Source organism: Chaetura pelagica, unplaced genomic scaffold (assembly GCF_000747805.2).
Source record: "Chaetura pelagica isolate M959 unplaced genomic scaffold, ChaPel_1.0 scaffold85, whole genome shotgun sequence".
NCBI classification, from domain to species: Eukaryota; Metazoa; Chordata; class Aves; order Apodiformes; family Apodidae; genus Chaetura; species Chaetura pelagica.
Window position 1 is genome coordinate 4,054,181 of NW_009953505.1, and position 26,850 is coordinate 4,081,030.

General features: G+C 35.6%; 1 protein-coding gene across 1 annotated transcript in view; it reads right to left on the minus strand.

Moving 5' to 3' along the window:
• RDX (radixin) overlaps positions 1-26,850 on the minus strand; it is a 30,094-nt gene that overhangs the window by 2,085 nt on the left and 1,159 nt on the right. The window contains exons 2-12 of the mRNA XM_009999396.1: positions 19,115-19,198; positions 13,916-14,011; positions 11,514-11,788; positions 7,634-7,717; positions 7,024-7,170; positions 5,769-5,865; positions 5,004-5,167; positions 4,244-4,374; positions 2,013-2,173; positions 1,003-1,095; positions 4-196 (exon numbers count right to left, since the gene is read on the minus strand). Of these exons, the coding sequence (XP_009997698.1) occupies positions 4-196; positions 1,003-1,095; positions 2,013-2,173; positions 4,244-4,374; positions 5,004-5,167; positions 5,769-5,865; positions 7,024-7,170; positions 7,634-7,717; positions 11,514-11,788; positions 13,916-14,011; positions 19,115-19,198 (1,525 nt within the window). The remainder of the gene's footprint in view (positions 1-3; positions 197-1,002; positions 1,096-2,012; positions 2,174-4,243; positions 4,375-5,003; positions 5,168-5,768; positions 5,866-7,023; positions 7,171-7,633; positions 7,718-11,513; positions 11,789-13,915; positions 14,012-19,114; positions 19,199-26,850) is intronic.

The window sequence follows — 26,850 nt, forward strand, 5'->3', positions numbered from 1 at the left end:
GCTCTTCCTCACTCCTGTGATTCATGACACCATCAGAAGAGAGTTCTGCACTGGCTTCAGCATTGTTCTCATCATGTTCATCATGTTCATTCTCTGTTGGAGGAATAACTGGTGGGGGAGGAGGTGGAGGAGGAGCAGACATCACAGATTTCAGTTCTTCTTTGGTCTTCTCCAAGTCCTCTTGGGCTGCAAAAGCCTAAATACAGTAAACAGTACTTAGCAACTCCTAATGATTTCTGAATAGTCAGAAAATTCAAGATTTGAGAAGTTCTCAGACATACGAAAACTGTCTTTTATAAATGACACAACTAGTTTAAAATGGTCAAATAGGAATACAGAGTAAAAAAAATGTATTACTCAAAACCAGCTGTACTCAAGTCTAGCCATTTCCAGAAATAGACAACAGAAGAGTGAGAGAACAGGGCAGTTACAATGATTCCTTTCGAACTTTCCTACACTCCTAAAATTTGAGGCTCAGGGACTTCCTAAATGAAAGGTCATGTCTTTGCATTTCATATTAAACTTAAAAGAACTTGTTCAATCACCTTCTGAACCTTTGCACACAATTATTATTCACATAGCTAATTACAAATTTTGTGCAAAATACTGTTTTGCTTTATACTACTGTCCAGTTAATTTGATGTGCATTTGTTACAGTTCTGGTTCATCTTCTCACCACCACTCATGCTTTTATACATGTGTTTTCTTTTCCAATACAAAGCTGCAATCTATTCCATCACCATATGCAATGAAGCCATTAAAAAATCTTTGACCATACCTTTGTGATGAGAACTCCTATCCCACTTTATGACTATTTAACATTAAAAAATTAAATAGAAGAATAGGTTGGCTTCACTAGACTGGAAAGCAAAGACCTTTAAGAAAGGCCTCTCTGAAGCCTAAGGAAAAATTTCAATCCCATGGACAGAATTCCAGTGGGACTTCCACACATCTCCCTTAGTTTCTTTGGAGTTCTGACTTCACATTGCCTGAGTTCATTACTTTGTGCTGCCATTCTGAGGCTTCCTCTTCTTTCTTTTTCTTGGCCTCCTCTAGAAGTGCAATCTTGGCAGTGAATTCAGCAAGTTCTGCTGCCTGAAACAAAAAAAAAAAAAAAAAGTAGAAATTTTAATTTGATGTCTTTTTGGCTCTGCAGTGGAAGAAAGCAGAGCTTTTGGTGTGATCTGACTTGAAAATAGCTACTGTCCATTATTTCTCTGCTAAATAGAGAAATTTTAAGCATACATGACAGAGGGAATGAATCAGTACTCTTGCCTGATGAAAACAAGTACAGAAAAACAGTGTTTTTCTTCTCCATGTCCAAAGCTCACAGGAAAATGCCAACTGTAGTTACAAATTAGTATTTGGGGCTGTCTCAGTTTAATGCCATTTTATGGTTCCACCAATAAAATTATAATTCTGGATCACAATCACAGCACTGTTAAGATAAATCTTGCCTTCACAATCGTGTGTTAAGTTTACAGAAGATCAAAAGCTGCTTTTATAGTTGAGAAATAATTTCTTCTATTTTCTGTTATTATGCAGAAATCTTGAATTAGAAGTAGTCTAGCACACAATGTCAGAAAATACTGTAAATGCTGGAAACAGAGGGGAAAGATACCCTCAACAAGAAAACCAACCAAACAAAAAACCCCAGTCACCAGTTCCCCATCATCACCAGCAGGCTTCAGAACAAATCTGCTTCAGAGAACAGGCTTCCCAGTGAACAGCACAAGGAAGCTAATCTTGTTCTCAGTTGGGTATGGCTGTCACTATTAGAAAGATAGCATAGTGGGTATTGTCAGTTGGAAATGTCTACTTCATAATTTGATTTCTTAACAGTCCCATAATTTTTCTTGCAAATAGTGGCAAATCTAATACAGGTTCCTAAGAAAAGTTCCCACAACAGCCTGTAACAGTATTTCACATACTTTTGTCTGTGTTTCAATGTACTTCTCCATTTTACAGAATATAATTTGAAATGGCTTCAAAATAGGACTAAGACTTCTTACTAGCTGCTCCTGGTTTTTCATTTGATCAGCTGCCTGCTTGGCTAGAGCAGCTTTAGCTTCTTCGGCTGCTCGACGCTCCTTTTCCAGACGCTCCGCTTCCTCTTTCGCGCGCTTCCGTTCCTGATCCAGCTCTAGAGCTCTTCTAGTCTGTTCCTCTAGCTCTGCCAAAAGGAGTTTGCAGACGAGATATCACCACCTGACTCTCTCTCATAGGTAACACAGATAACAGCTGCCACATGCTCACAATGAAGTAACCAAGAAAGCTGACAAAGCTTGAGAAGGCTGCCTCAAGCCAAGAAGAGCTGTTGAGCATGTCACCTGAAGCTAAGCCCTGTGTGTGACACCCCTCCCCTGTCTCCTTAAGACATGTTTTGGAAATACTCATCTCACCTGGCAGTTCTGACAGCCCAGCATTTCAGAAAATTACCACCTTCCTTGTAAAACTAAACACCCAAAAATATGTACATGCCTGCACATACGCCTCCCCTCTCATTACTGAGGAGATTTTATACAAATTAAATTACACTGTCTACAGTAAAAAAAGCCAAAACCTCTTCTACTCTATTGAAATGCCTGACAAAAATTGTTAATTGCAACAGCCGATTTAGGTGTGTGCCTACAGCAAAATGAACCACTGGAAGTGTCAGAAAAATTCTCCACATAACAGTCAAAAAGGCACAAAGAGGAAAATTCTAATTCAAGGTAGAGATAATAATTGTCTAACTACCTGGTTGCAATCTAAAGGGCAGAACTCTGGTTTGAATTAAATAAGTTGGAATAAATAATGATCTACCAGTACTGCAAGGTCAAGATTTGCACAGGCAAAAAAAATGAAAACTTCTGGTGGGCAAAATGAAGCAACTAGGAAAAAGAGACTTTGAAAAAAGTTTTTCCAAAGCTCCTTGCTGGTTCTAATGATGAATTTTCCATTATGTTTTTGTCTATGCATAACTACCATAGATTCCTTCACCTGAAAAAACTAAACAACTGCTCAGTTACTGGAAAAACCCAGTTGCCCTTCACTGTACGTTTTAATACTAAAATTGCATCTCCCCAGGTATGATGGCATGTGCTTAATCTTTGCACTTGTAGTTTTAAGTAGGTCTTGTGTAATCAATATTCTTCAGTTTCTTTCCTAGAGCATCTACTTCAGTTATAAAATGAAATTAATGTTATTAAGTATATCAGTACTTAGAAAATTAAATAAAATGCATAAATATTTAAAGACACTACTCAAACAAAATTTTCCTGTGAAGATGTGGAACACTTAACTACCAAACCTACTACAGAATTCAGACACCATTTACCTGCAACACATTAATATTATGTATTTTATCAGAAACTAGACTATACTGCTTACAAAAGTTATGAGAAAATGCACATTGTTAAATCTGTAGAATCTCTCACACTGTTTTGTTTTGAACAAAATAGCTCTCCCTTGAACAATTTCAATTACAGCTCATGCATTTCCTGTCAAGATGTGTCCAACCAGTCATGCGCTGAAAGACTGGAAAATATGGGGGCAGACCTAAAGAACTGTGCCAAGAACATGTAATTTATTGCATAGATTTAGTCAGTGATTCTCTCTATCATGCCTGAAGCCAATAGTTATGAACAAAAGAGAGGAACAGAACTTTTACCAGTGTGAACCAAACCTGAAGCAAAAAAAGAACGTGGAGGGACTGAGAAGCAGTGGAATCAGGGACTATATCTGGTGGTTAAACACAAAGATCTGTGACTAGTGAAACTATGAATATTCACTAAAAACTGGCACAGTTTTAATTTTAAAATTATCAAATCTGACATGGGAATAGGAAAATGAAGGACAATTAATTTCTAAAGGAAAAGTCAAAATTAAACAAAAACCTAGAAAAGTATATTGAATCTTCCTTTTTAAATTCCCTGCTCACTCCACCGCCAGACTTTCGGCACGTTAACCACTGCACAATTCTAAGTTGAACTGTGCCCGTACTGATTTCCTTCTTAAAGAAAACTGAAAATGTTGCAATATTAGGAATTGGGTTTATATTGCAAATATACACACACACTCCATCTTTTAAGTCTTAAAATTGGAAAAGCATATCTCTTAAATTAAATAATACATTACTGAATTATTGTTATTATTAATAAAATAAAAAAACAAACATGTAGCAAGATAATTGTGGAACCAAACTTCCCAGCTGAACTAAACATTATCAGATGCAAGAAACCCAGGACTAGTAAGAGCTCACCTTTCTGAGCTTTCATTGTTTGTTCCTCGATTTGTCTTAAGCGTTCCATTAATTCTTCCTTTTCACGCTCTATTCTTTCCTTTTCCTTTTCTGCTATCTCCCTTTTCTTCTTCTCATTTTCTAATTGTGCCCTGAAAATAGTAATAGGGTGGGGTTTTTTAAACCTCAAACAGATTATATTTTAAGGATTCTGGTAGCCTGTTTTTCAGTTTACTCAGCTAGCAGAGAAGCATGCAATTTTAAATGTTTCAAATTCAGTTACAACGCAAGAAGTTTCTTTGCCAATATACTGTACAGAAAGACATTATGAACAGAACTTATTAGCAATCTTCGTTATGATTCAACCATGTAAATTCACAATTATACCTGCATTTTAGACATAGCTGATGTTTCATCTGTGCTAGAAATGGCAACAGTATTTTTTACATATAGAAAAGGTAAGACATGAGCATCTTGACTGACTTTGCTTTAAAAGATTCACCTGTATAGTACAGGAGTCTCTAAGAATCAAGCCAGGGAGAGTTAAGACTGTTTCACAAAACCATAAGAAACAACAGTACAGCTACAATTACTATGCTGAAAGCTCAAAAAAGAAACAGCTTTCTATTGAGACAGGTGAGCCATGCCAATCCACAAACCTGCTTACATATTACAGAAAGAAGCAGCTCCCTTTTCTAGAATGCTAAGATATTCTATGACTTAGTTTTCTTAAAAGGGTAGAAGTTGGGTTTTTTTTGTTACATGGAAGTTTGTTAATTACCTTTCCAATTGTTTCTGATGTTTCTCTTCTCTAGCCTGGGCCTTCATCTGTTGCACTTCAATTGTATCAGGTTTCCTCCTCCTCATGTACAATTCATGATTTCCCATACACAGTGCCAAAATCCGCTTGTTAATTCTCAAACGAGGTGCATAAAAAACAAAATCCTAGCAAAAATAATTGTGGCATACCCATTAATCTAAAAATACAATAGTGAAAGACTCCAAGCATTACCATATGCTTTGTTAAATTTGTTAAATTTAAACTTACAACTATTCTGACTCTCATTCCCTGAGCAATCCAACACCATAATCTATAAATCTATTTACTGGCGGGAACTTAACATGAGAAATTCAAAATTACACCAGGACTCCTCCATGTAGAGGTTAATGAGTTTATACAAACTTAATTATTTACACTTCTAAAAAAGTGAGACTATTCCTTACTCTACTTCTGAAGACTTTTGACATAGAAAGTATCATGAAATATACTGCTTAACAGAAAAAAGAAAAACAGAGGAGGGGCCAGAGAATGTAGCATCTTACACTGTAGCTCTTCAACACATCACAAAATATTAGTTGATTTATATTAAAAGAAAATATAAACATACCACACCTCAAACAAAAATGTTCTTTTTAGTACTTTATCTACTACCAATAATAATAATAAATGTCACAGGATATTCACTTATGCTGTAATGCCAGACCAAGTCTCTGCAGGCTTAAGTCTCTTCATATGCAAAGGCACACTATTCCACACAGTACTTACAGGGGCCTTTTTGTCAATTGGCTTTATGACAAATTTTTTGTCATTAAAAGAGATGTTTCTTATTTCACTCCAAGGAAAACCAATCTTGGGTGTCAGCCTTCAAAGAGAAAAAGTTCTCATTAGAAACAGCAGAGATGAGCATTTTATTTATGCCCACTGGGTCTTAACTCTGTACTCTTCCACTAAATTTAAAGTTACATATACAAAATGTAACAGTTTTGGTAGTCGATTTTTCACACATTATTCCATCAAATGAATACATTTAATAATGAATTCAGCTACTTGGCACTGTAACAGAAGGAATTTAGACATTTCAAAATATGACATGCTACTGTCATTAAATAAGCACTAAACATCGCAATCATTTACAGATTCTTTATCAGTTACTGGTAAATTTTCAGTGAAAAACATAGAAAGTTTTTTTAATTTATATTATTTTAATTAGAAGCATTAAAAAATGCTGACCTTTCAATTTGACCTCAGGATTTTGTATTTCCTTCTTTCAGGAGTTATATTGCCATCTAATGGCAATTAATGCTTACAGAACTTTGTTACAGAGAATGTACAATGAAGAGCATTAAGTTTCAGTTCAGTTAAGAGCTGTTACCTAGTGTTTTGACACATTATGTTTAATTTCAAATCACTGTGAAAAGACTGTTGACATCAGATACTACTAATGTGTTTTAAAAGAAACAAAAGAGTAAGTTTGTTCTGTTTTCAGATTCTTCAAACTGTATGATTTAGCTTTATTCCTCTACAAGTAGGACAGAATCATTCACCTCTATCAGGACACAAGATTCATCTATTTTCTTTGATGCCTAAAAGGTTTCAGTTTCAGATAACATTTTTCATGCTCTAATCATAGTCACTGCTCTTATAAAATGCTTCTCATCAAGTATGTTGCTCAGCTTCTCAATCTCCCTATCATCCTGACTGAAGAGAAGCCTTGAGGAAGTGAGAAGTACAGAAAGAAACCTTAAGAACAGTCTAGCTATCATACACATATTGAACAAGGTAAATTAAAATCTACACAAAACTACTCTTCCTTTCCCTTCTTTTGCATCCATATTTAATCCTTAACATTCAAATATTCTAGCAGCTAACGTCTCTCTCTCTTTCTGTATTTTACATAGATTAGAAGGTCTTTGAGAACCTGTTTTCCTAGATCTTACTGAACACACAGTAAGGTGGTTTTTGTATCATCTTAGATAGGATCTCCTAGGATAGAATTGCAAAATGAGTATTAGCCACTTACTTATCATCATGCTCATAAATATTCAAACCCAAAGCATCAACTCCTAGCCACAATTCAGTTCCTTTTTTATTCTTTATTTCAAAATAGTTGACTCCATACATTTCCAAGTCTTGTGCTATCTTAAGGTATTCCATCATAGAATCTTCCCTGATGAAAGAAAAATGGCATAACTTAGATAAATCATAAGTACATTGTAAGCATAACAATACTGCAGAATAACTAATTACTATAAAATTTAGTTAGGAATTAAATATCTTTGAAATTCATGTGTGTGTTGATTCAGATACTTGTAAAGGTCTACATCCTATTAACCAAGTATAGTTCAATCACTGCACTTTGTCTTTTTACCCCATGAGCTAAGGAAACAAAGTGTATTTTAGAGGCAGCAACTGTGGATAAAGGCAGTTGACAATCTCACCAGAAATCATGCAGGTAAGCCAATAAACTAACTGGAAACGCCACCCTCACCAAAGCTTTCATGGAAGTTTTCAATTAACTGCCTCAGAATCAAAGAAAACAGTTTCTAAATAAATACATCTCCCAAAACACATCCTAAAAATAATAATTAAAAAAACCCGTAAAGGTCTTGAAACATTTTCTAAGTAATTACCTTAACATTCCCCTGTGCTCTTCATGCCAATTCTGTATTCTTTCTTCCCACTGTTCTTTTGTCAGTTTGTGCTGTTCTAACACTCTGTGAATAAAAGTTGTTGCTATTAAATGACACTGACAACTAATTTTAGAGATTCGAAGTAAAAAAACAAGTTTGGTTACACAGCATACATAGGCTTTAACTGAAATTATCTTTTACACTGATAATTTTTTTAACTCGCACAGACCCAGAAACGTCATATTTCAACAAACACACTTTTAAAACAGTGTGAAATCACTGATTTTTTTTCATGGCCTTCTACATTCTTTGTAATATAAAAGCCACACAAGAGCATATGTCAACTTCCAGTAAAGTAATAATATGTAACTTTAAAGCACCTGAAAATGCAGACCTAGAACACGGTCATACAACAATAATGCAAATTAATCTCTAGGTATGCACAGATACACTCAGGTTCTCATTCTGTTGTCATTTGGAAAAAAAAGGTAACACATGAAGACAAGTTAGCAGTCTAGGTTTTTTGGTTTGGTTTTGTTATTTATGAATAAAATCAGTAGTGAAGCAGTTTCAGAAAACTATTTGAGATTTATCTACAGCAGGTTGCAATGATGTAATTATGTTTTGACCTACTAGAAATTTAAATGAATTTCTGAAGAAAGAGATCAAATGCATATAACTTTATTATGCCTTTATTCCATGCATTGAACATTTCAAGCATCTCTAGATAAATTATTTTAAAAGGCAATTTAATAATAAAAAAATCTTACTAAAGAAGTCAGACCAGTTGTTTCTCTTCCTTCCTCTCTAATGCAGGAAAGAAAGGATTTACTACTTTTCCCTAAATTTTTAGCATAGTACAGTAAGGAACAGACTGAGTGATGCAGAAAATACCAGTGCAGTGTTTCTTCCGATTTAGAACCTTCTCTGTCACTCCATTTGCTACTCTGCCCTGTACCTACTGAACTGCACTTTCCAGCAGGAGCTGTACCACATTTTGGTTGCTTAGCATGCACCCCTATCAGCAGGCTTTCCTCCTGAAAACTGAGGCAGAGGTTTTTGTTTTTGCACCTGAACAAAGCTGGGGTGTTCACAGCAAAATTATACAAAAACAGGTAATGCCAAGAAATACTTTTTCTTTATTTGTTTTCCCATCTTTAGCCATGAATATAAGCCACTAAATGCAGCACTTACATAAGTCAAAGTGGAACAGCCTACTATGGCTGTAATAATCAAAAAGCAACCTGGCAATTATTTACAAGATTCTATTACATAAAATAAATTCCACATCTGCTAGGAAAATGTTAATTTATTAAAGAAGCTTGGTAATTAAATCAGGCCTTTTTACATTGTGAGTTGCCTTCCACCATTATTTCTTGCTTCCTCCAGCAAATATTCACAAGATGTTCAAAAGCTCTCACAGTAATATAACATAAAGCTAACCATCAAAAAACACAGGACAACAAAGAATATTGGCAAAATACACTATAACCCAACATTATGTCACACAAGTGGCCTTGTGAAAATAAAAGCCCTGCTCCCAAGGTCTTCCTCACAGAATGGTTCAGGTTGGAAAGGACCTCTGGAAGTCATCTCATTCACCTACTCAAGCAGGGTCACCTACAGCCAGCTGCCCAGGACCATGGCTAGACAGCTTTTGAATATCTCTAAGGAGGGAGACTCTAAGTAACCTGCAGCAGTACTCAGTCACCCCCATGGAGACTTGTGCTTTCTTGGGCTTTCCAAAGTTATATAGAAACTCTCTGCACTTTCCTCTTTTTCAATTGATTTTTAATTGAATTTGAATTGAAAGACATCAAGCAATGGCACAAGTGAAATACACTTGAACATAATTTTTAGTTTTATTTCTTTACTGCAAAGGTGGTCAAACACTAGAACGGGTTGCTCAGAGCAGTTGTGAAGCAGCTATCCTATCTATTCAAGACCCAGCTGGAAAAGGCCTTGAGCAAACTGTTGGGAATGAAATTAATTCAGTTGGAAGGGACCTACAACAATCATCTAGTCCAACTGCCTGACAACTTAAGGGTTAACCAGAAGGTAAAGCATGTTATTAAGGGCATTGTCCAAATGGGTCTTAAGCACCAACCACCACAGGACAACAATCACCCTTCTCTAGGTGACTCTACTTTGAGTAGGGGAACTGATTATCTGATCTTCAGGTCTATCTTCCCAACCTCAAATGATTCTGTGTTTCTGATGTCCCTAAAGCTGGCAATGTTTTTGGCAATCACCATCTCATCATTTGGCTGTGTACATTCTCTCTTCACATGCTACTGATGAAACATCGCTAGCAGATATGCAAGGACTATTGCAACAGAGTAACTCAGCAAGGACTTGATGCCTTGTTGCTACCCAGCTCATAATTTTGAACCAAAAAATTTACAGTGGTTTTGACAGGTGAACATTAAGACTTTCTAATTAACAGGAACCACAATTTTTTTTCTCCCCTTTTTCAGTAGAATTTTGCTAAGCTAGTCTACTTTGGGAAATAACCAAGGTTTTTTTTTATTTTATATAGCAAACTTTTCTGAAGTATTTTTATTACGTACTTGCTAGTTTTCTGGCAAACCTCCTGGATACAAAAGGTAAAACAGAAATAATTGTATTAGAATAAATACAGAAACTATGTGGTCACTCAGTGCAGACTGGCACACAACTGGTTGAAAGCATATGCTGGGAAGTCATCTGAACGTTTGTCTGCTGAAAAGGAGCATCTTCAGTTTTTGAGTTTGTGTTGTAGGCAATCACTCCAACATTCACAGGCTGTCATCACAACTGAGCAAAAACCAAGATTTGTGAACTAACATACTCAGTAATGACAGTTTTACTGGTTCTGCATCTCCCTGCCCTCCTAACAAAGGGTAATTTTCTAGAAAGAGGTATAGACACTATCACAAGAAGGAAATAAACAGCCAAAACCAAAGTCTTAAGCCAGGAGTTCTAAAACTCTGAAACATTTTCAGAAATTTTTCTTTCAATACTTCACTGCAATCCTTTGAAATGTGTTGGGGTTTTTTTGCTAGAAAATTCTCCTAGTTACACTAATGAGTGAGTTTCTACTTTCAGTTTTCAAAACAAAGAGAAAAAGCAAGACTTTAAAAGAAACCTCAAATTATTCCACTGCTCTTGTTTCTTTGATGATGCATTGTTACATATTTAGAAAGCACACATTTATCCACCATACATCACTAGAGATTCATCTACACTAACTTTGTGTATTTGTGTTGCAATGCTTCTCTGGCTGCCAAACATGCCAGGAGGATGGTTTCAGTTGCATAAAGAAACAGAACTATAATCTTGGTGTTTCTTTTTCCTAACCTCCTAGAAGATCCTGACTGATACAAGAAAGTTTATGCTCAACAGTAATGGCCATAGTTTCATTTCTAAATTATTCTGTCCAGACTCGCATTTTCCAGCAACATCTTTTATTTGCAATGTACTTTGTAATTATTTTCAGGAAATTATTATAATTTAAGTGTACAAAAACACCAACTGAAGAAAAGGAGAGACTACCAAATGAATTTTAGTGACTTCTATATTATTCTGCTTTTAATTTAGCAGATGTAAGCTTCCAGGAACACTAGGTCATTTTGGAGTACTTTGGAAATGTGCTCAACTAAATCTGTGCAGATAGTTGGGGATGGGACAGGAAATAGGTCTCAAGAAACTCACAGTTGTAACATTTCTTTGTTATTTAGAGTCCACATTAGGATCTCCACATTTTACTAGCAAAATATGCACTCTAAAAAAAGCTACCACTAAATGCACATTATCATTTAATATTTTAAGTATTAAAAAATGTGCTGTAATCAAGTTTATATGCACCAGGTTATGAAAAAACGTATGTAATCTCACTCACCGCTGAGGGAGAAGTCTGTCATTGGCCAAGTAGCCCAGTTTATGTATCTCCTTACTGTAATCTCCATACTTGGACTGGACAGCATAAGAAGCCAGAAGAACTGCAGTTTCTGGTGGGCAATATATTTCATCATTTAAGATCGCTTCTTTGACTTGCAGGAAGAAAAGTCTCTGAGTTATTTCCTGAATTAATTCTTCAGATACATCCTCTGGAAAAAACTTAGCCCTGAACTTGAACTGCAAAGGATTTTCTTTCCTTACATCTTGCTGTGTTACCTGAGGTAGAGGAATAAAGGAAAAAAAGACCACTAAATGATATATTAAATATAATTAACTCTTTAGCTCCTCTACACAGAAATCCAGTGCTTCCTGACAAGCTCACTGTGGAAACCACTGAAGATTGACATGACAGTGAACCAACGACACCAATTTGGTTAAATCAGACAATTTTGAAACACCACTCAGAGGCTATTTAAGAGGTTTTTTGTAGACTTGTGTGAATTTGTATTTATCACAATAAAATCCTGAAGAAAAAGAAGCTGTAATATATTACCAAAAAAACCCCAACTATATCTAAGGATGAACTCTAGAAGGTAACATAACAGACTTGGGTTTAACAAGCATTCTTTAGCAAAAACTACAGCACTTTTCTTCAATGTAAGTGTAAAGTTTGATTATTTTAAAAGTCTTTGAACTATTGAATTAAATGTATGTACTTTGGTTTTGTGCAAAAAACATAAATCCATTAATTACATTATTTTTCAATAACGGGTAAGCCTTATAATCGTGATTTCTGTGAAGAGATCATATGGGGACATCTTAAGTTTTATGTCAGTGTCTACTCCAAATTTCACCAAACACTCATTTATGTAGAATCTTCCATTTCATTTGAGCTCAGCTTTCAGCACTGATTATGACTAAAGCAAAAACCTTCAAAATAAACTAATTTCAACATCATATAATACAGGGATTGTTAAAAGGTATATTCATAATAAATCTCATCCATCCCAATTCCTCAACCATTTTATTACACATCTAGTTTTATGTGAACTATCAGTCCCTCTAGAACTACTTCACCACGCACAAAATGATGCATCTGTTTCCTTCACTTGTAGTATCAAAACCTGTAAATATAATGCAACCATTTAATCATCACATAAGAATTAAATTCCACATTTCAAATGTCAGTTTTAGATGTTTTGCTCACATTTCATTATCTATCTGCTTCTGATTTACCTACACAGTATTTCACCTTAATTTCATCAGTGAACAACTAGTGCTCTTGCAATAATAAGCCCTTATTTGCACATCTATTCTGTTATTTATCAAATTTTATCTGTATTTCATGCAAGTATTTAAATAGTAACTTTCAAGTTAGAGCCAGATTTTGATGATGCATTTGAAAATCAAACATCATAAGCTTTTAAAAAAAAGGTAACAGGCTTAGTCAAAGAAATTAGCACACCCTTGCTGTCCTAACCTGCAACAGCAACTTAACTCGCTAAAGACTTGGATAGAGCAACTTCTAATGCGTTTTTTACAAATCATGTGCCAAATCCTGTAGTCTCCAATATCTGGAGGCAAGCAAGCCATTATGGTTAACAAAATATTTGTAGTATTACAGTGTTTATTGCCTATGAAACAAGACACAGATATGAAATTCTAGGAGACAGCTTTGGTGGCTGGCAGGTTTAACTCACTGGATTTACCACAGGGAAGAAGGGAAGACTATATAAATGCCACTAAAAACCTCCCATTTTGCCTCCTAATACTGAAGATTAAAAATGTATTATAAAGTTGAACTAAAAATAATAAATCTCTTTATTGTAAACCATGCCATTAGCCTGACAGCTGCTATTCAAATAGAGAATGACTATTCAAATTAATAAAAGAATTTGAAGTAAAATAACCTGGTTCCCAACAGCTGAGAGATACAAGGTGCTCAGTGCTGTTGGAGAAAAACAAAACAGAAATTATCCTACACTCTATGTACTTGATGCCCTACCCAGAAGTTTAGAAGTCTACTATTTTTGCCTTGTCTGAAGACCTACACATGAAGCTCAAATACTTCACACAAACTTACAACTGTAAAAAAAGCATTCTGTTATATTTTGCTACATGGAAACAGTACAGTCATATGAATTTACATCTTCCTAATGCATGCCTCACCATGGTACTGGAAATACAGGAAACTGTATCACCTTCTCAAATTAAATATTAATGCAGCTTTGCATATTCCTGTTAACCAAACTTAACACTTTATTTTGTTATTTAAAGCTAATGAAAAGCAACTTTTCAACTAAATTTCAAACCAGCTATATCTAACCTACAACATTAAAGCAACAAGCCTTGTCAAAATATATTCCAAGCTGTAAACTTGCCTAAATGTTAGGGAATTGTTACCTTTTTATTTAATTTCAGCCAAGTTGAGTAGCCTTTGCTGTCCACATATTGTAGCCCAAAAAACCAGACTTCACGAAGACCAACAGTTTTCACCACCTAAAGATAAATGATCCATAATCATCAATAATGACTACAGCAGGATTTTTAAGTGGTAATTAAGCTAGAGAAACCATCTCAAACTGAAATGTAACCAAGTTTTACATGACCAAAAAAAAAAAATTTAAATAGTAGCAAAACATGAGGCTCAGGGAAGCATCCATCCTGAAGTTCTAAATTAACTCCCACACTGTTGCCAAACTACCAATTGGAGCCTGCAGCTCACTGCGTACATCAAGCACCTGAGGAATACAAGTTAGCAAATAGGACTCTGATCTTTGAAAGCAAATGATCTTTGGGAAAGGGATGTGATCCGCAGACCTACAGACAAGCAAGTCCACTTCAACAGAACACAACTGATGAAGCTACGATAAAGAAAAATACTTGTGGACAAGTATGATGTAATGAAGATGGATCACCTCCTTCAAATATATTTGAGATCTTCTAAGATGTAACAATTAAAGGGATAAGGATGACCTAGCTGATAAACCATACATGGAATTTCTGTAAGATTTCTGATCCAGTCTTTCATCAAAGGCTTCTAAAGAAACAAAATCATCTTTGAATATAGAGAAGGCCTTTTTATGGAAACCCAAGTTAGAAATAAAGAAAAAATAAGCAAACTGTTTTTACAACAGACTTGCAGTGTAACAACTAGGGAAGTCCCTCAGGACTTCATATGTAGTCTATAAAAAAGATGACACTGTTGTGAGAAAATCTGCTGTAGAAAACTTTCCATAGAGATCTGTGAATGAACTGTAAAAAGGAATATGAACATCAATAAAAGATGATATTTAATAAAGACAAAAGATTTTATGTAAAACACAACAATTTTAATCATGCAAACAAAGTTCTCATTGGAAAAGGAAAAAGCAATAAAGCTGTTAGATGACTACACACACAAGTGGTATTCCCAAACTTCTAATACTGCATAGGGGCTGGTCACATTAACTCAAAAAAGGATGCTGACGCACTAAAAATGTTTTGGAAAAGTAGAAAAGAATGATCAGTGATACTGAACATTATCTGCATAGCTAAGATGAGAACTATGGCTATGGACAGTGAAATGAGGAAAGTAAAAATAGGATACAGGTCTATAAAACTTGCATGGCACATAGAAGGGAAACAAAATTATTATTCATTATTTCTCGTAATATAAGGATTAAGATAATCAACAGAAATCATTAGATAGCAGATTCAAAGATTTATTATAACTGTGGAACTATCTTATCAGTCTTTTGCATAGCAAAAGTACACATGGATTCAACAGGCAGTTAATCAGAAAGGTCCATCTAAGATTATCAATAAACTGTAATCTCTGGCTCCAAAAGACCCAGTATGGCAGTACTTACGTATGTTCTCAGGTTGGACCATGCTGGCAAGCTGGCTTACTGAAGGTGTTTTATGGAAGCATTCAGATGCATGTGAAGTAAAGAGAATTTTACACATAGATCCTCCTCCATTTTAAAGTAGTACTATCGGGTTGCAAAATTAAGATTTTGAAAATTAGAAAATGTCACAAGATAGCTGTGCAAATATGTGCTGTGCATATTTGTACTATTACTTAACAATAATTCAGGTGCATCTTTTTACCTCCTCTACCATTTCACCTTCAAGACCCAAAGCACAGAATGGACAACGTTCACTGATCCAATCTGATTCCTTTAGTGAACATAGTTATTTTCTTAAGAATTCCTATATCATTCACTCTAGAACATAAGAAATGCTAAGAACAAGTTTGTTACTTGTATAGTCCTGAGTAATATTAAATCTGATGTCCTGACACAGCAATTTCAGACCTGTACATCTTTTGACACAGATCTCCTATATGATGCTGATACGCTGATCAAACTATGCGTGGCTTTATCAGATGACTCAGAGAATGTTCTTTGCTTTGCAGCCGTACAAGTTGAGCCTTTGTACCTGATCAGCTCTCTAAGCTGCAAAAGAAGTCAGTAAGAACTGCAAATGCTCAACAACTCTGCCCATAAGGCTTAAGGAGTCACATGCTCATGTCAGAACACTTTGCACTCACCTGCTAACCACAGCCCTTCAACCAAGATGCACATTGCACATCATTTACAGACAACTTGTCTACTGCAGTGTGACACATGCTTGCAAATCAGCACTAAACCAGCTTACGCATTAGCCTGTTGTACTTCAGACTCCTAAAATAAGGAAAGAGCATTGTCTATCACTGCCTCTCAGCTCAAATGAAAAAAAAAAAATTCTGAAACTGTACCAAGACAACATATGCATTTAGGCACTGCCGTAGCATGACATGAAAATATACTGAATGAGAAACTTAAGAGTTTGACACTGGCTCAGTAGATTGATTAACTGGCTTCAGGCAAGTCTTCATTACATCTGTAAAACAGATTTATCCACCATCACATCCTACAACTTGACTATTATTAGGCAATAACAACTTACTGCAGAAGAAAAGCAACCAGAGCAATAGACATGTTTTGGAAAATCAAAACATATAAATAAAGACAACCTAGCAAGAATTTCATTGAGTTCACTTTGGAAAGATCATAAGTGAGGCTTCTGAGATATATGGAAATGAAAACAGAGTATAATTTGAAATAGACAACCATCCCAGTCTTTCTGAATGGCAACTACAGTAAACCAGAGGTACTGCTGCCCAGTGCTAAGATCTTATTGAACACAACAGAACAAAACAACCTCTACAATTACCACTAGTGTGTGGAAAAATACCCACCAAGGGTTCTTCCCTTCCTAGGAAAGGTATAGATGCTAAATTGGTTGACTAAAGGAGGATAGATCCCCTCTTGCCCATTCTGACCACTGACATGAAAGACAGAAAGAGTAACAAGTTAAAACATCTTCTGAAACATGAGCAATTTTTTAAAAGTAAGTTTGTGCAAAAAACTCTGAGTTTCACAATGACAAAGCCACAGACTACGGATGCTAAATTCTTGTCTGCTAGCAGATGAAGATTACAAAAACACACACACAGAATGGGAAACAAATCAACAGCTCCAGGAAACACCAATTAAAAGGTTAAAGAAACATTGACTGAAAAAAAAGACAAGCTATTCACCCAAAATGTAGGGGAGCACTAGACAAAAGCTAAATTCACAGAGATATTGTTTTCTGTATGTAATAGCCAACAAGCCTACTGTAATGACCATAATTTCTGCATAAACCCTGAAGACCAATCCCCTCAATAACAGTGCTATTCAGTTTTCTTTCTATAGAGAAACAACATAACTTTTGTCTGAAATGTCATGCTGGTTTTGCAACACAGTTTCACTCATGATGTTACTCTGTGGAACTCACATAGGACTTTAAGGCTGAAAATGCTTTTCTCCTCACATGCTACTATGCTGCTTGATTTTGCTTGGCCTAACCATTTCTCAATTTAAACCTTCAAAAGTTAATTGTGTAACAGTTGGTGAGATGTGTCAAAAGCCACACAGTGAACTGAGGAGTGAAGCTGGAAAGAGCATGAAAAAGAATACCGAGCTGTATCTTCGTTTCTTGTTTGTAAAATGCCCCAATTTGGATGAACCTGATTACCTGGGCACAAGACGTTACATGGCAGAATGACACCCCACCCAATACTGCATGGCAGAAGATAGCAATGGTTGGCAAAAGACAAATAACAGCTTGAGGCTTCTGTGCCACAGAACACCCTACTTTTTGTTTGATGGTGGTGTTGGTTAGACAAAAAGCAGGACAGCCCTTTTCTTCAAGAAGTCTTTGTAAGAGTCATAAAGTTTATTCCTATGTAGAGGCTGAAGATACACTGCTACTGATGTTCGAGTGGACGGGGCACAAGTGTTAAGAGTCATAGTCACTTCAAGTAAAAACTGCAAATGAAATTTCTAAAAGTTCAGTGATACAAAACAGTAAGTATTTGCCTCCTTTCAACTTTTATGCTAAGACGTAATAGACTCTTAAAGTTCGATTAGAAGTTCAGAGCTCTTAAACAACTCTTTCAAGGTGTTACTTTCTCTTGATAGCCATCATTACATACTTTTAGCATCTACAGCAGAGAGAACAGAAATGACAGTTCTACTAGATATAATTGTCAATATAGTTAAACTGTTTCTGAAGAGCAGTTTTTATTTCTGCATATTTAACTAAATGCATACATCTTGGATCTATAAATATAACATATGTATGGGTTTCTCAAGGAAAAAATGATACATTGAAAAGCTTCTATTCTTAACATTTTCTAGAATACTCTACGACCCAGATCAAAAAATTGTTTCAAGATTCTGATGGCTAACATGACATTAAATGAATGAGAGATCAACCCTTCTTAAGAATCATTCGCTCAGCCCATTTGACTGGTGTATGACAGACACTATCAAGCAAGAACATGTAGTTCCGATGGGTCTGCCATCCCTAAGCAAATTAAAGCCATCATTTTAACTTTTCCACTTAGTACTTTTTTTTCCTAACTTATATTTCAAACTGGATCATTGAACATTACTTTTCTAATATTCACAAAGTGAAAAATGCTACAGTTTTCATCCTAGAGGAAAAAAAAATAATGCTAGTTTTCCTTAATGAGCTTTTATTTTTACATCCATTATTAAATAGCGAATCACGGAATTGTACAAGTTGGAAGGGAGCTCTAGAGATCATCTAGTCCAACTCCCCTGCTAAAGCAGGGTCCCCTACAGCACTTTATTCAGGACTGCATCCAGGCAGGTCTTGAATATCTCCAAAGGAGACTCCCCCCTGGGCAGCCTGTTCCAGTGCTCCGTCACCCTCACTGTGAAGAAGTTTTTCCTCATTTAAATGGAACTTAGATTTCTCATACACTTAATCCTAATAATTATATTGCAGTTGCAGCTATAATGTTATTAGATATTAAAAATACCATTAATTTCAAAATAACTCTATACACATAATCTAACTGGAGTCTCACTGTTAACCTGTTCACACTCAATTGTCTTTGAATTTCATACATTCCATGAGAAGTAATTATGAAGTTCAAACTGAGAACACAGCTTAAAGTAAGGAAAAACAATCCATACACAAGAACACTTCTGCTTTTTCAAACTGTGTCTTAATACCCACAATAGTTCCACATGTTTACACACAGACAGACACGTAAGTTACCTGATCAAAGAGCTGCTTGCCTGTTGTATTGGGTTGGATGGCAAACTCCAACTCTGCATCCATTGTGGTTACTCTGACATTGATCTACAGAAAATAAAAAAAATATTTAAATCATACTGTAACAGTAAAATGCTTATATATACTATGATTAGCTTGTAAGAAACAGTATTATGTGGTGAGTAAATTAAACAATTTTAGTGGTTACAACACAATAGATACTAAAACAGAAAATCTGAATCTGAAAAAATCTCATTTTATTTAGTATAAAAGCATATGCAGAATAATATTTAACACTGGGTTTGAAGGTCAAACCAGGGAACAAAGTTCAAAATCAACTTAACAGGATTGCTGAAGTGACTACTGAACACTCAAAGAACACCAGAACATTCAGCCACTGTACACAGTCTTTCAGTGTGCTTCCCGAATTTGTGCAAAAGGAAGCTCCTAGTAGTATATAGACCATTTTCAGGTATTTATACTTGGCAATATAAAAAAACAAAGAGCCTCCTGCCCTGCCATTTCTAAAATTAAGAGACTCCGTGGTCTGAAAGTATATAGGATGCAATCTTGTGCACCTCAGGACAGACTAATAGCAGATTATTATTTTTTTTTATCCATGGAAAGAGGAACTATATAAGTTAGTGTCCCTTAATACTGATCCCATTCAATTCCCTTACTAAAAGGCTGAAAAACCACCACTATTCAATGAACAACTTCCTTCTGCTGAAATAAAGGACTATTTTCACAGAATCACAGAACTGCAAGGGCTGGAAGGGACCTCTGAGATCACCAAGTCCAACCATCAGCAAAAAAACCCAAAAACCCCCAACCTCAGCCAGTACAGCATGTCCTGAAGTGCCACATCTACACTTTTCTTCAATGCCTTCAGGGATAGTGACTCAAGCACCTCCTTAGGCAGCCTGCTCCAGTGCCTGACCACTCTTCCACTATAGAAATTCTTCCTAATATCCAATCTAAGACCTCTCTGCTGCAACTTCAGGCCATTTCCTCTGATCCTATTATTATTTACATGGGAGAAGAGGCCAACACGCTGACAGTCTCTGTTTTCATTTGTTCCAAGACAAGCAGTCAAATATTTCAGGAGATATCTGGGAGGCTATCTTACCTGGAAGTACAATAGTCTTTCCAATTTCTCTTCAAGCGCTGAAGGGAATTCTCACAGAAGTGAGAATTTTCATAAAACAGACAAAGTACTAAATGCACAGTACTGTCTTCTCACAGCTATAATGGTCCTCCATTCCTAATGTCAGGATATCACATTTTATTTATCTTTAGTGAACAGGAATATAATGTTCTAAAGGTCAAATCTACTTTGCTATAAATGTAAAAAACAGAAACATGAAACTTTTTAAAAGAACACAAATATATTCTAATTTCTCTCTACTATAAAATATGGAACAGGAATATATTAGGACTTGTATTACAGGTTCTTACACTACTTAATCTATGCCTGTGTAAACCCTTTGCACTAACGACTTCCCTAATTTTGCCACCAGGTGGAATACTTGTGAGAAGCAAGTCTGAAAAGTTTCAGGAAGACAGATCTGGAGTGCCAAATACAAAACTGGACAAACATTTGTCCCCCTGCAACAGATTGAGGTTGCTCACTCCTTTCTGTAGTGTCAAGGTAAACAACTTTGGGTATGAGCTGGATACACAGGACAAGAGTAGTGGGGAGTCTGATGAACTCCAGGCTATAGAGCTACGAACAAGGAAGATAGCAGGGGTTAGCAAACTTTTTTGTGTGCAAGTACTGATAAAGAACAAGAGCTGAAGGCTTTGGAGTAAGAGACAGTAAACTTTTCTTGCAAAAAAAATTAGAGGGTATGTGTCAGGAGGCAGGAAAAGAGGTGTTTCCTGTAGGTTCTCTCACTCTGCCCATTTCAAGAGGAAAAATTTGCTTATTCTCTATCAGAACAACTCATTTTAAAAGTTAGGTCAAGCTCGATGTCAGCTGCAGTGGTTCAGGGGGCTTCCCATTAATTACAGTAAGTTTATTTTTTAAGATGTTTTTCGACATTAGAAAAGACACCTGATTTAGAGCAGCTACAACTAAGTTACAAGGGATGAGGCTAAAATGTAACTTTATTAAATGTACTCTGTTATGTAACAGCAGCATTGCTACAACAAGCCTCACAGAAAATCTACAAAGCACAGCTACTAATTGCAGCAGGCTTTTTAGAGCTTCAGCAGACATGTCTTACATAAATATCCTTATAACAAATGTCATCTTCTACAAATGCAAGAATTACTATCTGTAAAGTTTGTATTCCTCACAGGAGTATAGGAGCAAAATATTAGATGTAATACAGAGGCAAACTCAACAGTCTGTAGATCCTGTTCATTTGGGGTGTTACTGGATCAAATAAAACAGAGTGATACAAGATTACACACCTGCTACATCTGTGATATCACTAAATACACATTAGGAATACCTGATCACTTACATGTGCTACAGTAACTGCTTAAATCTTCAGCAATTTTCTTTTCCTTTGAAGTTCTGTTAACAGATGAGCTAACTGCTAAAGAATATTTACAGTTCTACTAGAGTCACAAATTAAATTAAAGAAATATTAAAATGTTATCTTTCATGATACAAGTTATTTAAGAAGATACCTACAAAGGTAACACTACACGATCGTTTTTCTTCTGTAGACATCTGGACTTGCTTAGATTTTTTGCATACTAAGCTTTCACAATTGTTTCAGAGCTTCAGTTATTCTGCAGCATGGAAAATAAGGAGGCTACTTTTGGCAAAACCTGAGACTGAGCCCAGAAGGTTTACTCATCTAATCCAAACTTTGATCACACAGCACACTCACCATATAATCAAACCTCTGGTGTCAGTTGTATTGTCTGTAAAATAAAGCTAAGCAACTACTACTAAGAGCAGCCATGGGGGGAGTTTCCACGTTACAAATACGGCAGGGAATTGAGAAAATGCAGGCAAAGAAAGCCCAGTAACTTCAGCAATGGAAGGTCACTTGTAATAGTCTGATGTTGGTATACACTTATGTTGAAGCAACACTCCTAATGTGACATTGGTGACAGCGGGAAATTATCTGAACCACAAATTATGAAGACAGACACTAATCTGAACGTAATTACCCTGAACTAACTTAACCACATGAATACAGAAACAGGAAAGAGCTCTTGCAATGGTGACAAGAAAAATGTATGAAGGTTTCCTGTAGGAAGCATTCGAAGGCTACCACCACACATACAAGACTCATGTTGCACCTACTTTTTTCAATCTTGCTCTCACCAGGATTACATATCTTCCTTCAGACTTCAGAGACTTCAAACAAAGCCCTAGATAAGACTTGCTCGATTAATTCAGCTGCTCAGTCCTTAGCTGAATGCCATTCTGCTGTGAGAGCTGCAGCAAGTCTAAATTGGTATATTCATATGTAATCTTGACTGCACTGTGAGTAGATGCCCTCTAGGGATCCTCCTCTACTAAACTAATCAAGAAACTCTCCAGGTGGTCCTGCAAAGCACAAGAGAATGCCTAAGCACACATTATTTTTTTTTTTTTTTAAGGTTTTAAAAAGTAGCTCTACACAAGTAACATTTTTTGGTGTCGCAATTTAACAATTTATGTCACCTTTTACTGACGTTGAGATCTCTATCCAAATATTAAATACCAAAATATCATGTTGGTCATGTCTGGGAAATACTGAAAAATGCTGCTGTAGGCTTAATAACCGGGTAACTTAAGACTTAGTGAATCCTCTAGCAAGGTTCATGTGGTGATGTCCTCCCTCCTCCACAGGTCAGGTCATGTCATGCCTGAACTGCAGTGCTGTGAGGACAGACAGAAGTGAAACCTGCCAATACAGACACCCTAGACCAGCCCTCATACTCCCAGCACCAGAAATCACAAAGTTGCTTTAAGAGGTTTAAAGAAGACAGTGAAGTTTAGCATAGCATAGAAAAAAGTATGTTGGATATTTAGGAAAACACTGCAAAGCTCTATTTTAAAGCACCAAAACACTGTTTAGAGTATTTGCCTATACTGAACAATACAGGAATTTATTTTTGTTGCATTCTTTCACTGATTTAAGGACCTGAAAAATTATTTCTACATATCCTTGTAGTATCTAACTTCAGCCCGCCACAATTTAATAGGATATTACACAGTCACTACATTAACCTCTGGACCTCTCCTCAATCATAGATCTGATCCATAGAATATGCACCAAAAAAATCAATATTAGTTTAATATTCTGTTACCTCCTTGGGCCACAGAATCACAGAACCACTAAGGTTGGAAAAGACCTGTAAGATCATCAAGTCCAACAGGCCATTGTTCACAGACATCAGCTGATGCACTTCAGCTTTCATCAGGAAGCCCGAAACTGAGAAGGTACCAAGAAAGTAATTTAAATTTACCTGCAAAGTGTTTCAGAGGTTTTGCTTTGTTTTAAGAAATCCCATATTCATTAGTCACATATGAAAGCCATAGAAATGTATTTCTTAATTATTAGAAAATTGCACTTAGCAAAAGAAGTTCATTCCATGAAATTTCTTCACAATAGTTCAGCCAATTACTGTATCAAGTTTACAATATTAAGTAATTTGTGTTTTACATATTAAGTAATTTGTGTTAAGGAGAAGCAGTATATGGGTCCCACTGCTTTACATGCTGTACAAATATACACAGCATATGTCCACATCAAACTCAAAGACAACACAGAAAGAGATGCTTGAGAAAAATCGATGAAGATAAAAATTAAAAGGTAAGGATTAAACAGCATTAGGAACAGAAGGCTACAGAACATGAGCAAATAGATGTTACTAATAGACAAATCAAAAGAAATCAGTCCTCAAAACTGACATTAGTTGTCTATGCTGCAGAAATAAACCCTATATTAAAACCTTAATTTGAATACTGCACTACACATCTCAAAGATTTTCCTGTGAAACAATATGCTAGTGAAAAATTCATACACTATTTAAACTCAATCACTTTATAGAAATTAACTTGATCTTTTAAATATTAGTTCAAGCTTTAAACATCTGTATAATTCCACAATCTGATACCTACTCCTTCTGAATACACTGTATTGCAAAATGTCAAAGACTAAAATAGAATACTTTTTAAATCTTAGTGACTTTGACATGTACCCTTGTTACTACCCACCAAAATGCCTTCTCCTTCACGCCTTGCAATCTTGTACAAAAATGCTGCAAATTGCCAGCAGAAACAGCTGACAATTTCAACTCCTCTTTCACCCTATAATTGCAACTAATATTTCAGTCAATTAAACCTAATCTTCTTAGGCTATGAAATGATTAACTGTTATGTAACTGACCTCTAATTTTAGTTTCTATGTTTCTATTTTTGGTGAAGATCTGGGAAAATGCTATATAGCTGCAAAACATTTTGCTTCTTTTAGGAAGAAAGTACTGAAAATAAGATTAAATACTCTAGTCCTCAGTAAGTAGAGAACTAAGCACTATTACTAAGCACCTATTATCAGCTCCAATTTTGATGACAGTAGCAAAGATCTAATTAAACAAAGAAGTCACCATTTATTTTAGATGGATCACAGCAGAAGCAAAATGAAACTTAATTTTGCACTGCGAGCAGAACTGAGAGTATTAAGTCTGAGAACTATTTTGTTTTAAAAATAGAGGATATATTGAGTGAACTGCTTGAAAGAATGGAAAGCCACTTTGTTGCATATGCAGCCAAAGTTAACGGATTTTTCTACTGAAGCAAACAAGAAAATGTTTCAATAATGTATATTTTTCAACTTTATTACCTTAATATCTAAAGAAAATATATTAGTCACTTTTACCCTTTCAAAACAGCCTTTTCACTCAAGCTATCTAACCTAGTAGCCTCTAAGAGAGAAAATCCCAAACACTTAAGAACAATGACCTTTTTTCTACTGTGTACAAGAAGACCATTCACAGTGGCATGAACCTTATTTCTGATTGAGACTTCCAGGAAAAAAATGAAAGAACTTGGCTTTAAAATTCAACTATTGCCAAGACATTTTACTGGTCTTCATTTACTTTTGTCTGGAACACAACATATCTTTTCAGTGTGAAAGCAAAGAAGTGAAAACAAAACCTATTCCATTGGTTGGTCTGTGATTTAGTGCTTACTGATTTCATTTAAACCAATCTATAGCTTATTTATCACCACAGAATCATGCATATCTCAAATCAGAAAGAACCCATAAAGATCAAGTCCAACTCCCAGTATTTTGTTATGCATAACAAAAAAGAAAAATTCATTCAAAAAATGTGGAGAGAAGTTATTTATAGTTGCACCGCACAGATTCACACATTTACAAAACCACCAGATTTTCTGAAAACTACCAATAGAATCATTACAGCAGAGTCTCGACAAAAATAAATAAATAAATATATACACACCTAAATAGATCACAGGAATACAGACAGGAAACTACAAAATAACACAGTCAAAATTCTCACCAGTGACGTTAACTGGATTTTCTTACTCCTAAACAATCTTATCCATCACTGTCATTACCTTTCAGGTTAAAAAACCTCAATAAAGCTACAGCACAATGCATATTCTTACTGCAACAGCTGTTGAAAATGAAGAACAATGAGTTGAAGTGCAAATAGTTTCCGGATTAGAAGTACATTTGGTTATTGTAGATTGTCTTTAAAAACAACTGGTAAGAGCTACAGTGAATGCCCAGAGCAAGAAACCTTTTACAGTTCGGTACCATCCAACTTACTAGAAGAGCAAGACTCTTCAAAGAACAATGTTGGATTCATTACACATAACCAGTGACTAGACTCTTATAGTCTCCAAAGAAAAAAAAAAAAAGGAAGGGGGAAAAGCTCCAAAGAAATCTACAGTTTAAAAAGCAAGTAGAGCAAAATCCAAGATTTTTATTGGAAAAATTATTTTGGCAATTACTTCAGCATATGTGCTGCTACTTCTTTCACTGATTACCAATTGTAATTACAGCAAACTGCAGTTTAGAGGAAGAAATCCATGTGACATTTTTCAAGAATCATAATCAATTTGGTTTCATTTTTTAATATCTCCTTTCTTTTAGCTTCCTTCTAAGATCTCACATGCCCTTACATCGCCAGGAGACATACAAGAACATCCCAACTTGAGAACTCTTTATGTAAGGCCCCATAAAAGGGAAAAAAAATTCTCAACTTTGGCATGAGTCCACCTTCTTTCCTAAGATCTGGTAGCTAATTTTCATTCCTAGGATGGATTGTGAGCTCTTCCAGCACCTCTGCAATCTCAGTTCTAAGGATACTTCTTTAGTCATGAACAACCCTACAAATATTTCCTACGATTTTCTCAGGTCCTAACATACAGGGAACCCCACTTGCCTAAATGCCATGGTTCCAAACCCAGAATTTAAAAAGAAATAACCTCAATCATGCTTTATTTTCTATGTATCACTTCTGTGGCTTCATTGCTCTATAGCTGCACAAATTTGAGGGCCACATGGGCTCATAGTGAATTTTTGCCTTATTCTTAAAATAGAGTTTTTCAGTTGAAAAGCTCTATCAAAGAAGGCACTCCCAATTACTATAGCCAGGACTCAAAAATGTCAGAAAATAGTATGCTGCTAATTAATTTTCTTACCCTTAACAGTGCAGCTTTCTGTAAGATGGGAGCAGAACAACTACTTCCAACTTCAAAAAACACCAAGATACTGTGCCTCAAAGTCAATGGGTGGAAAGAAGAAATATAGAAA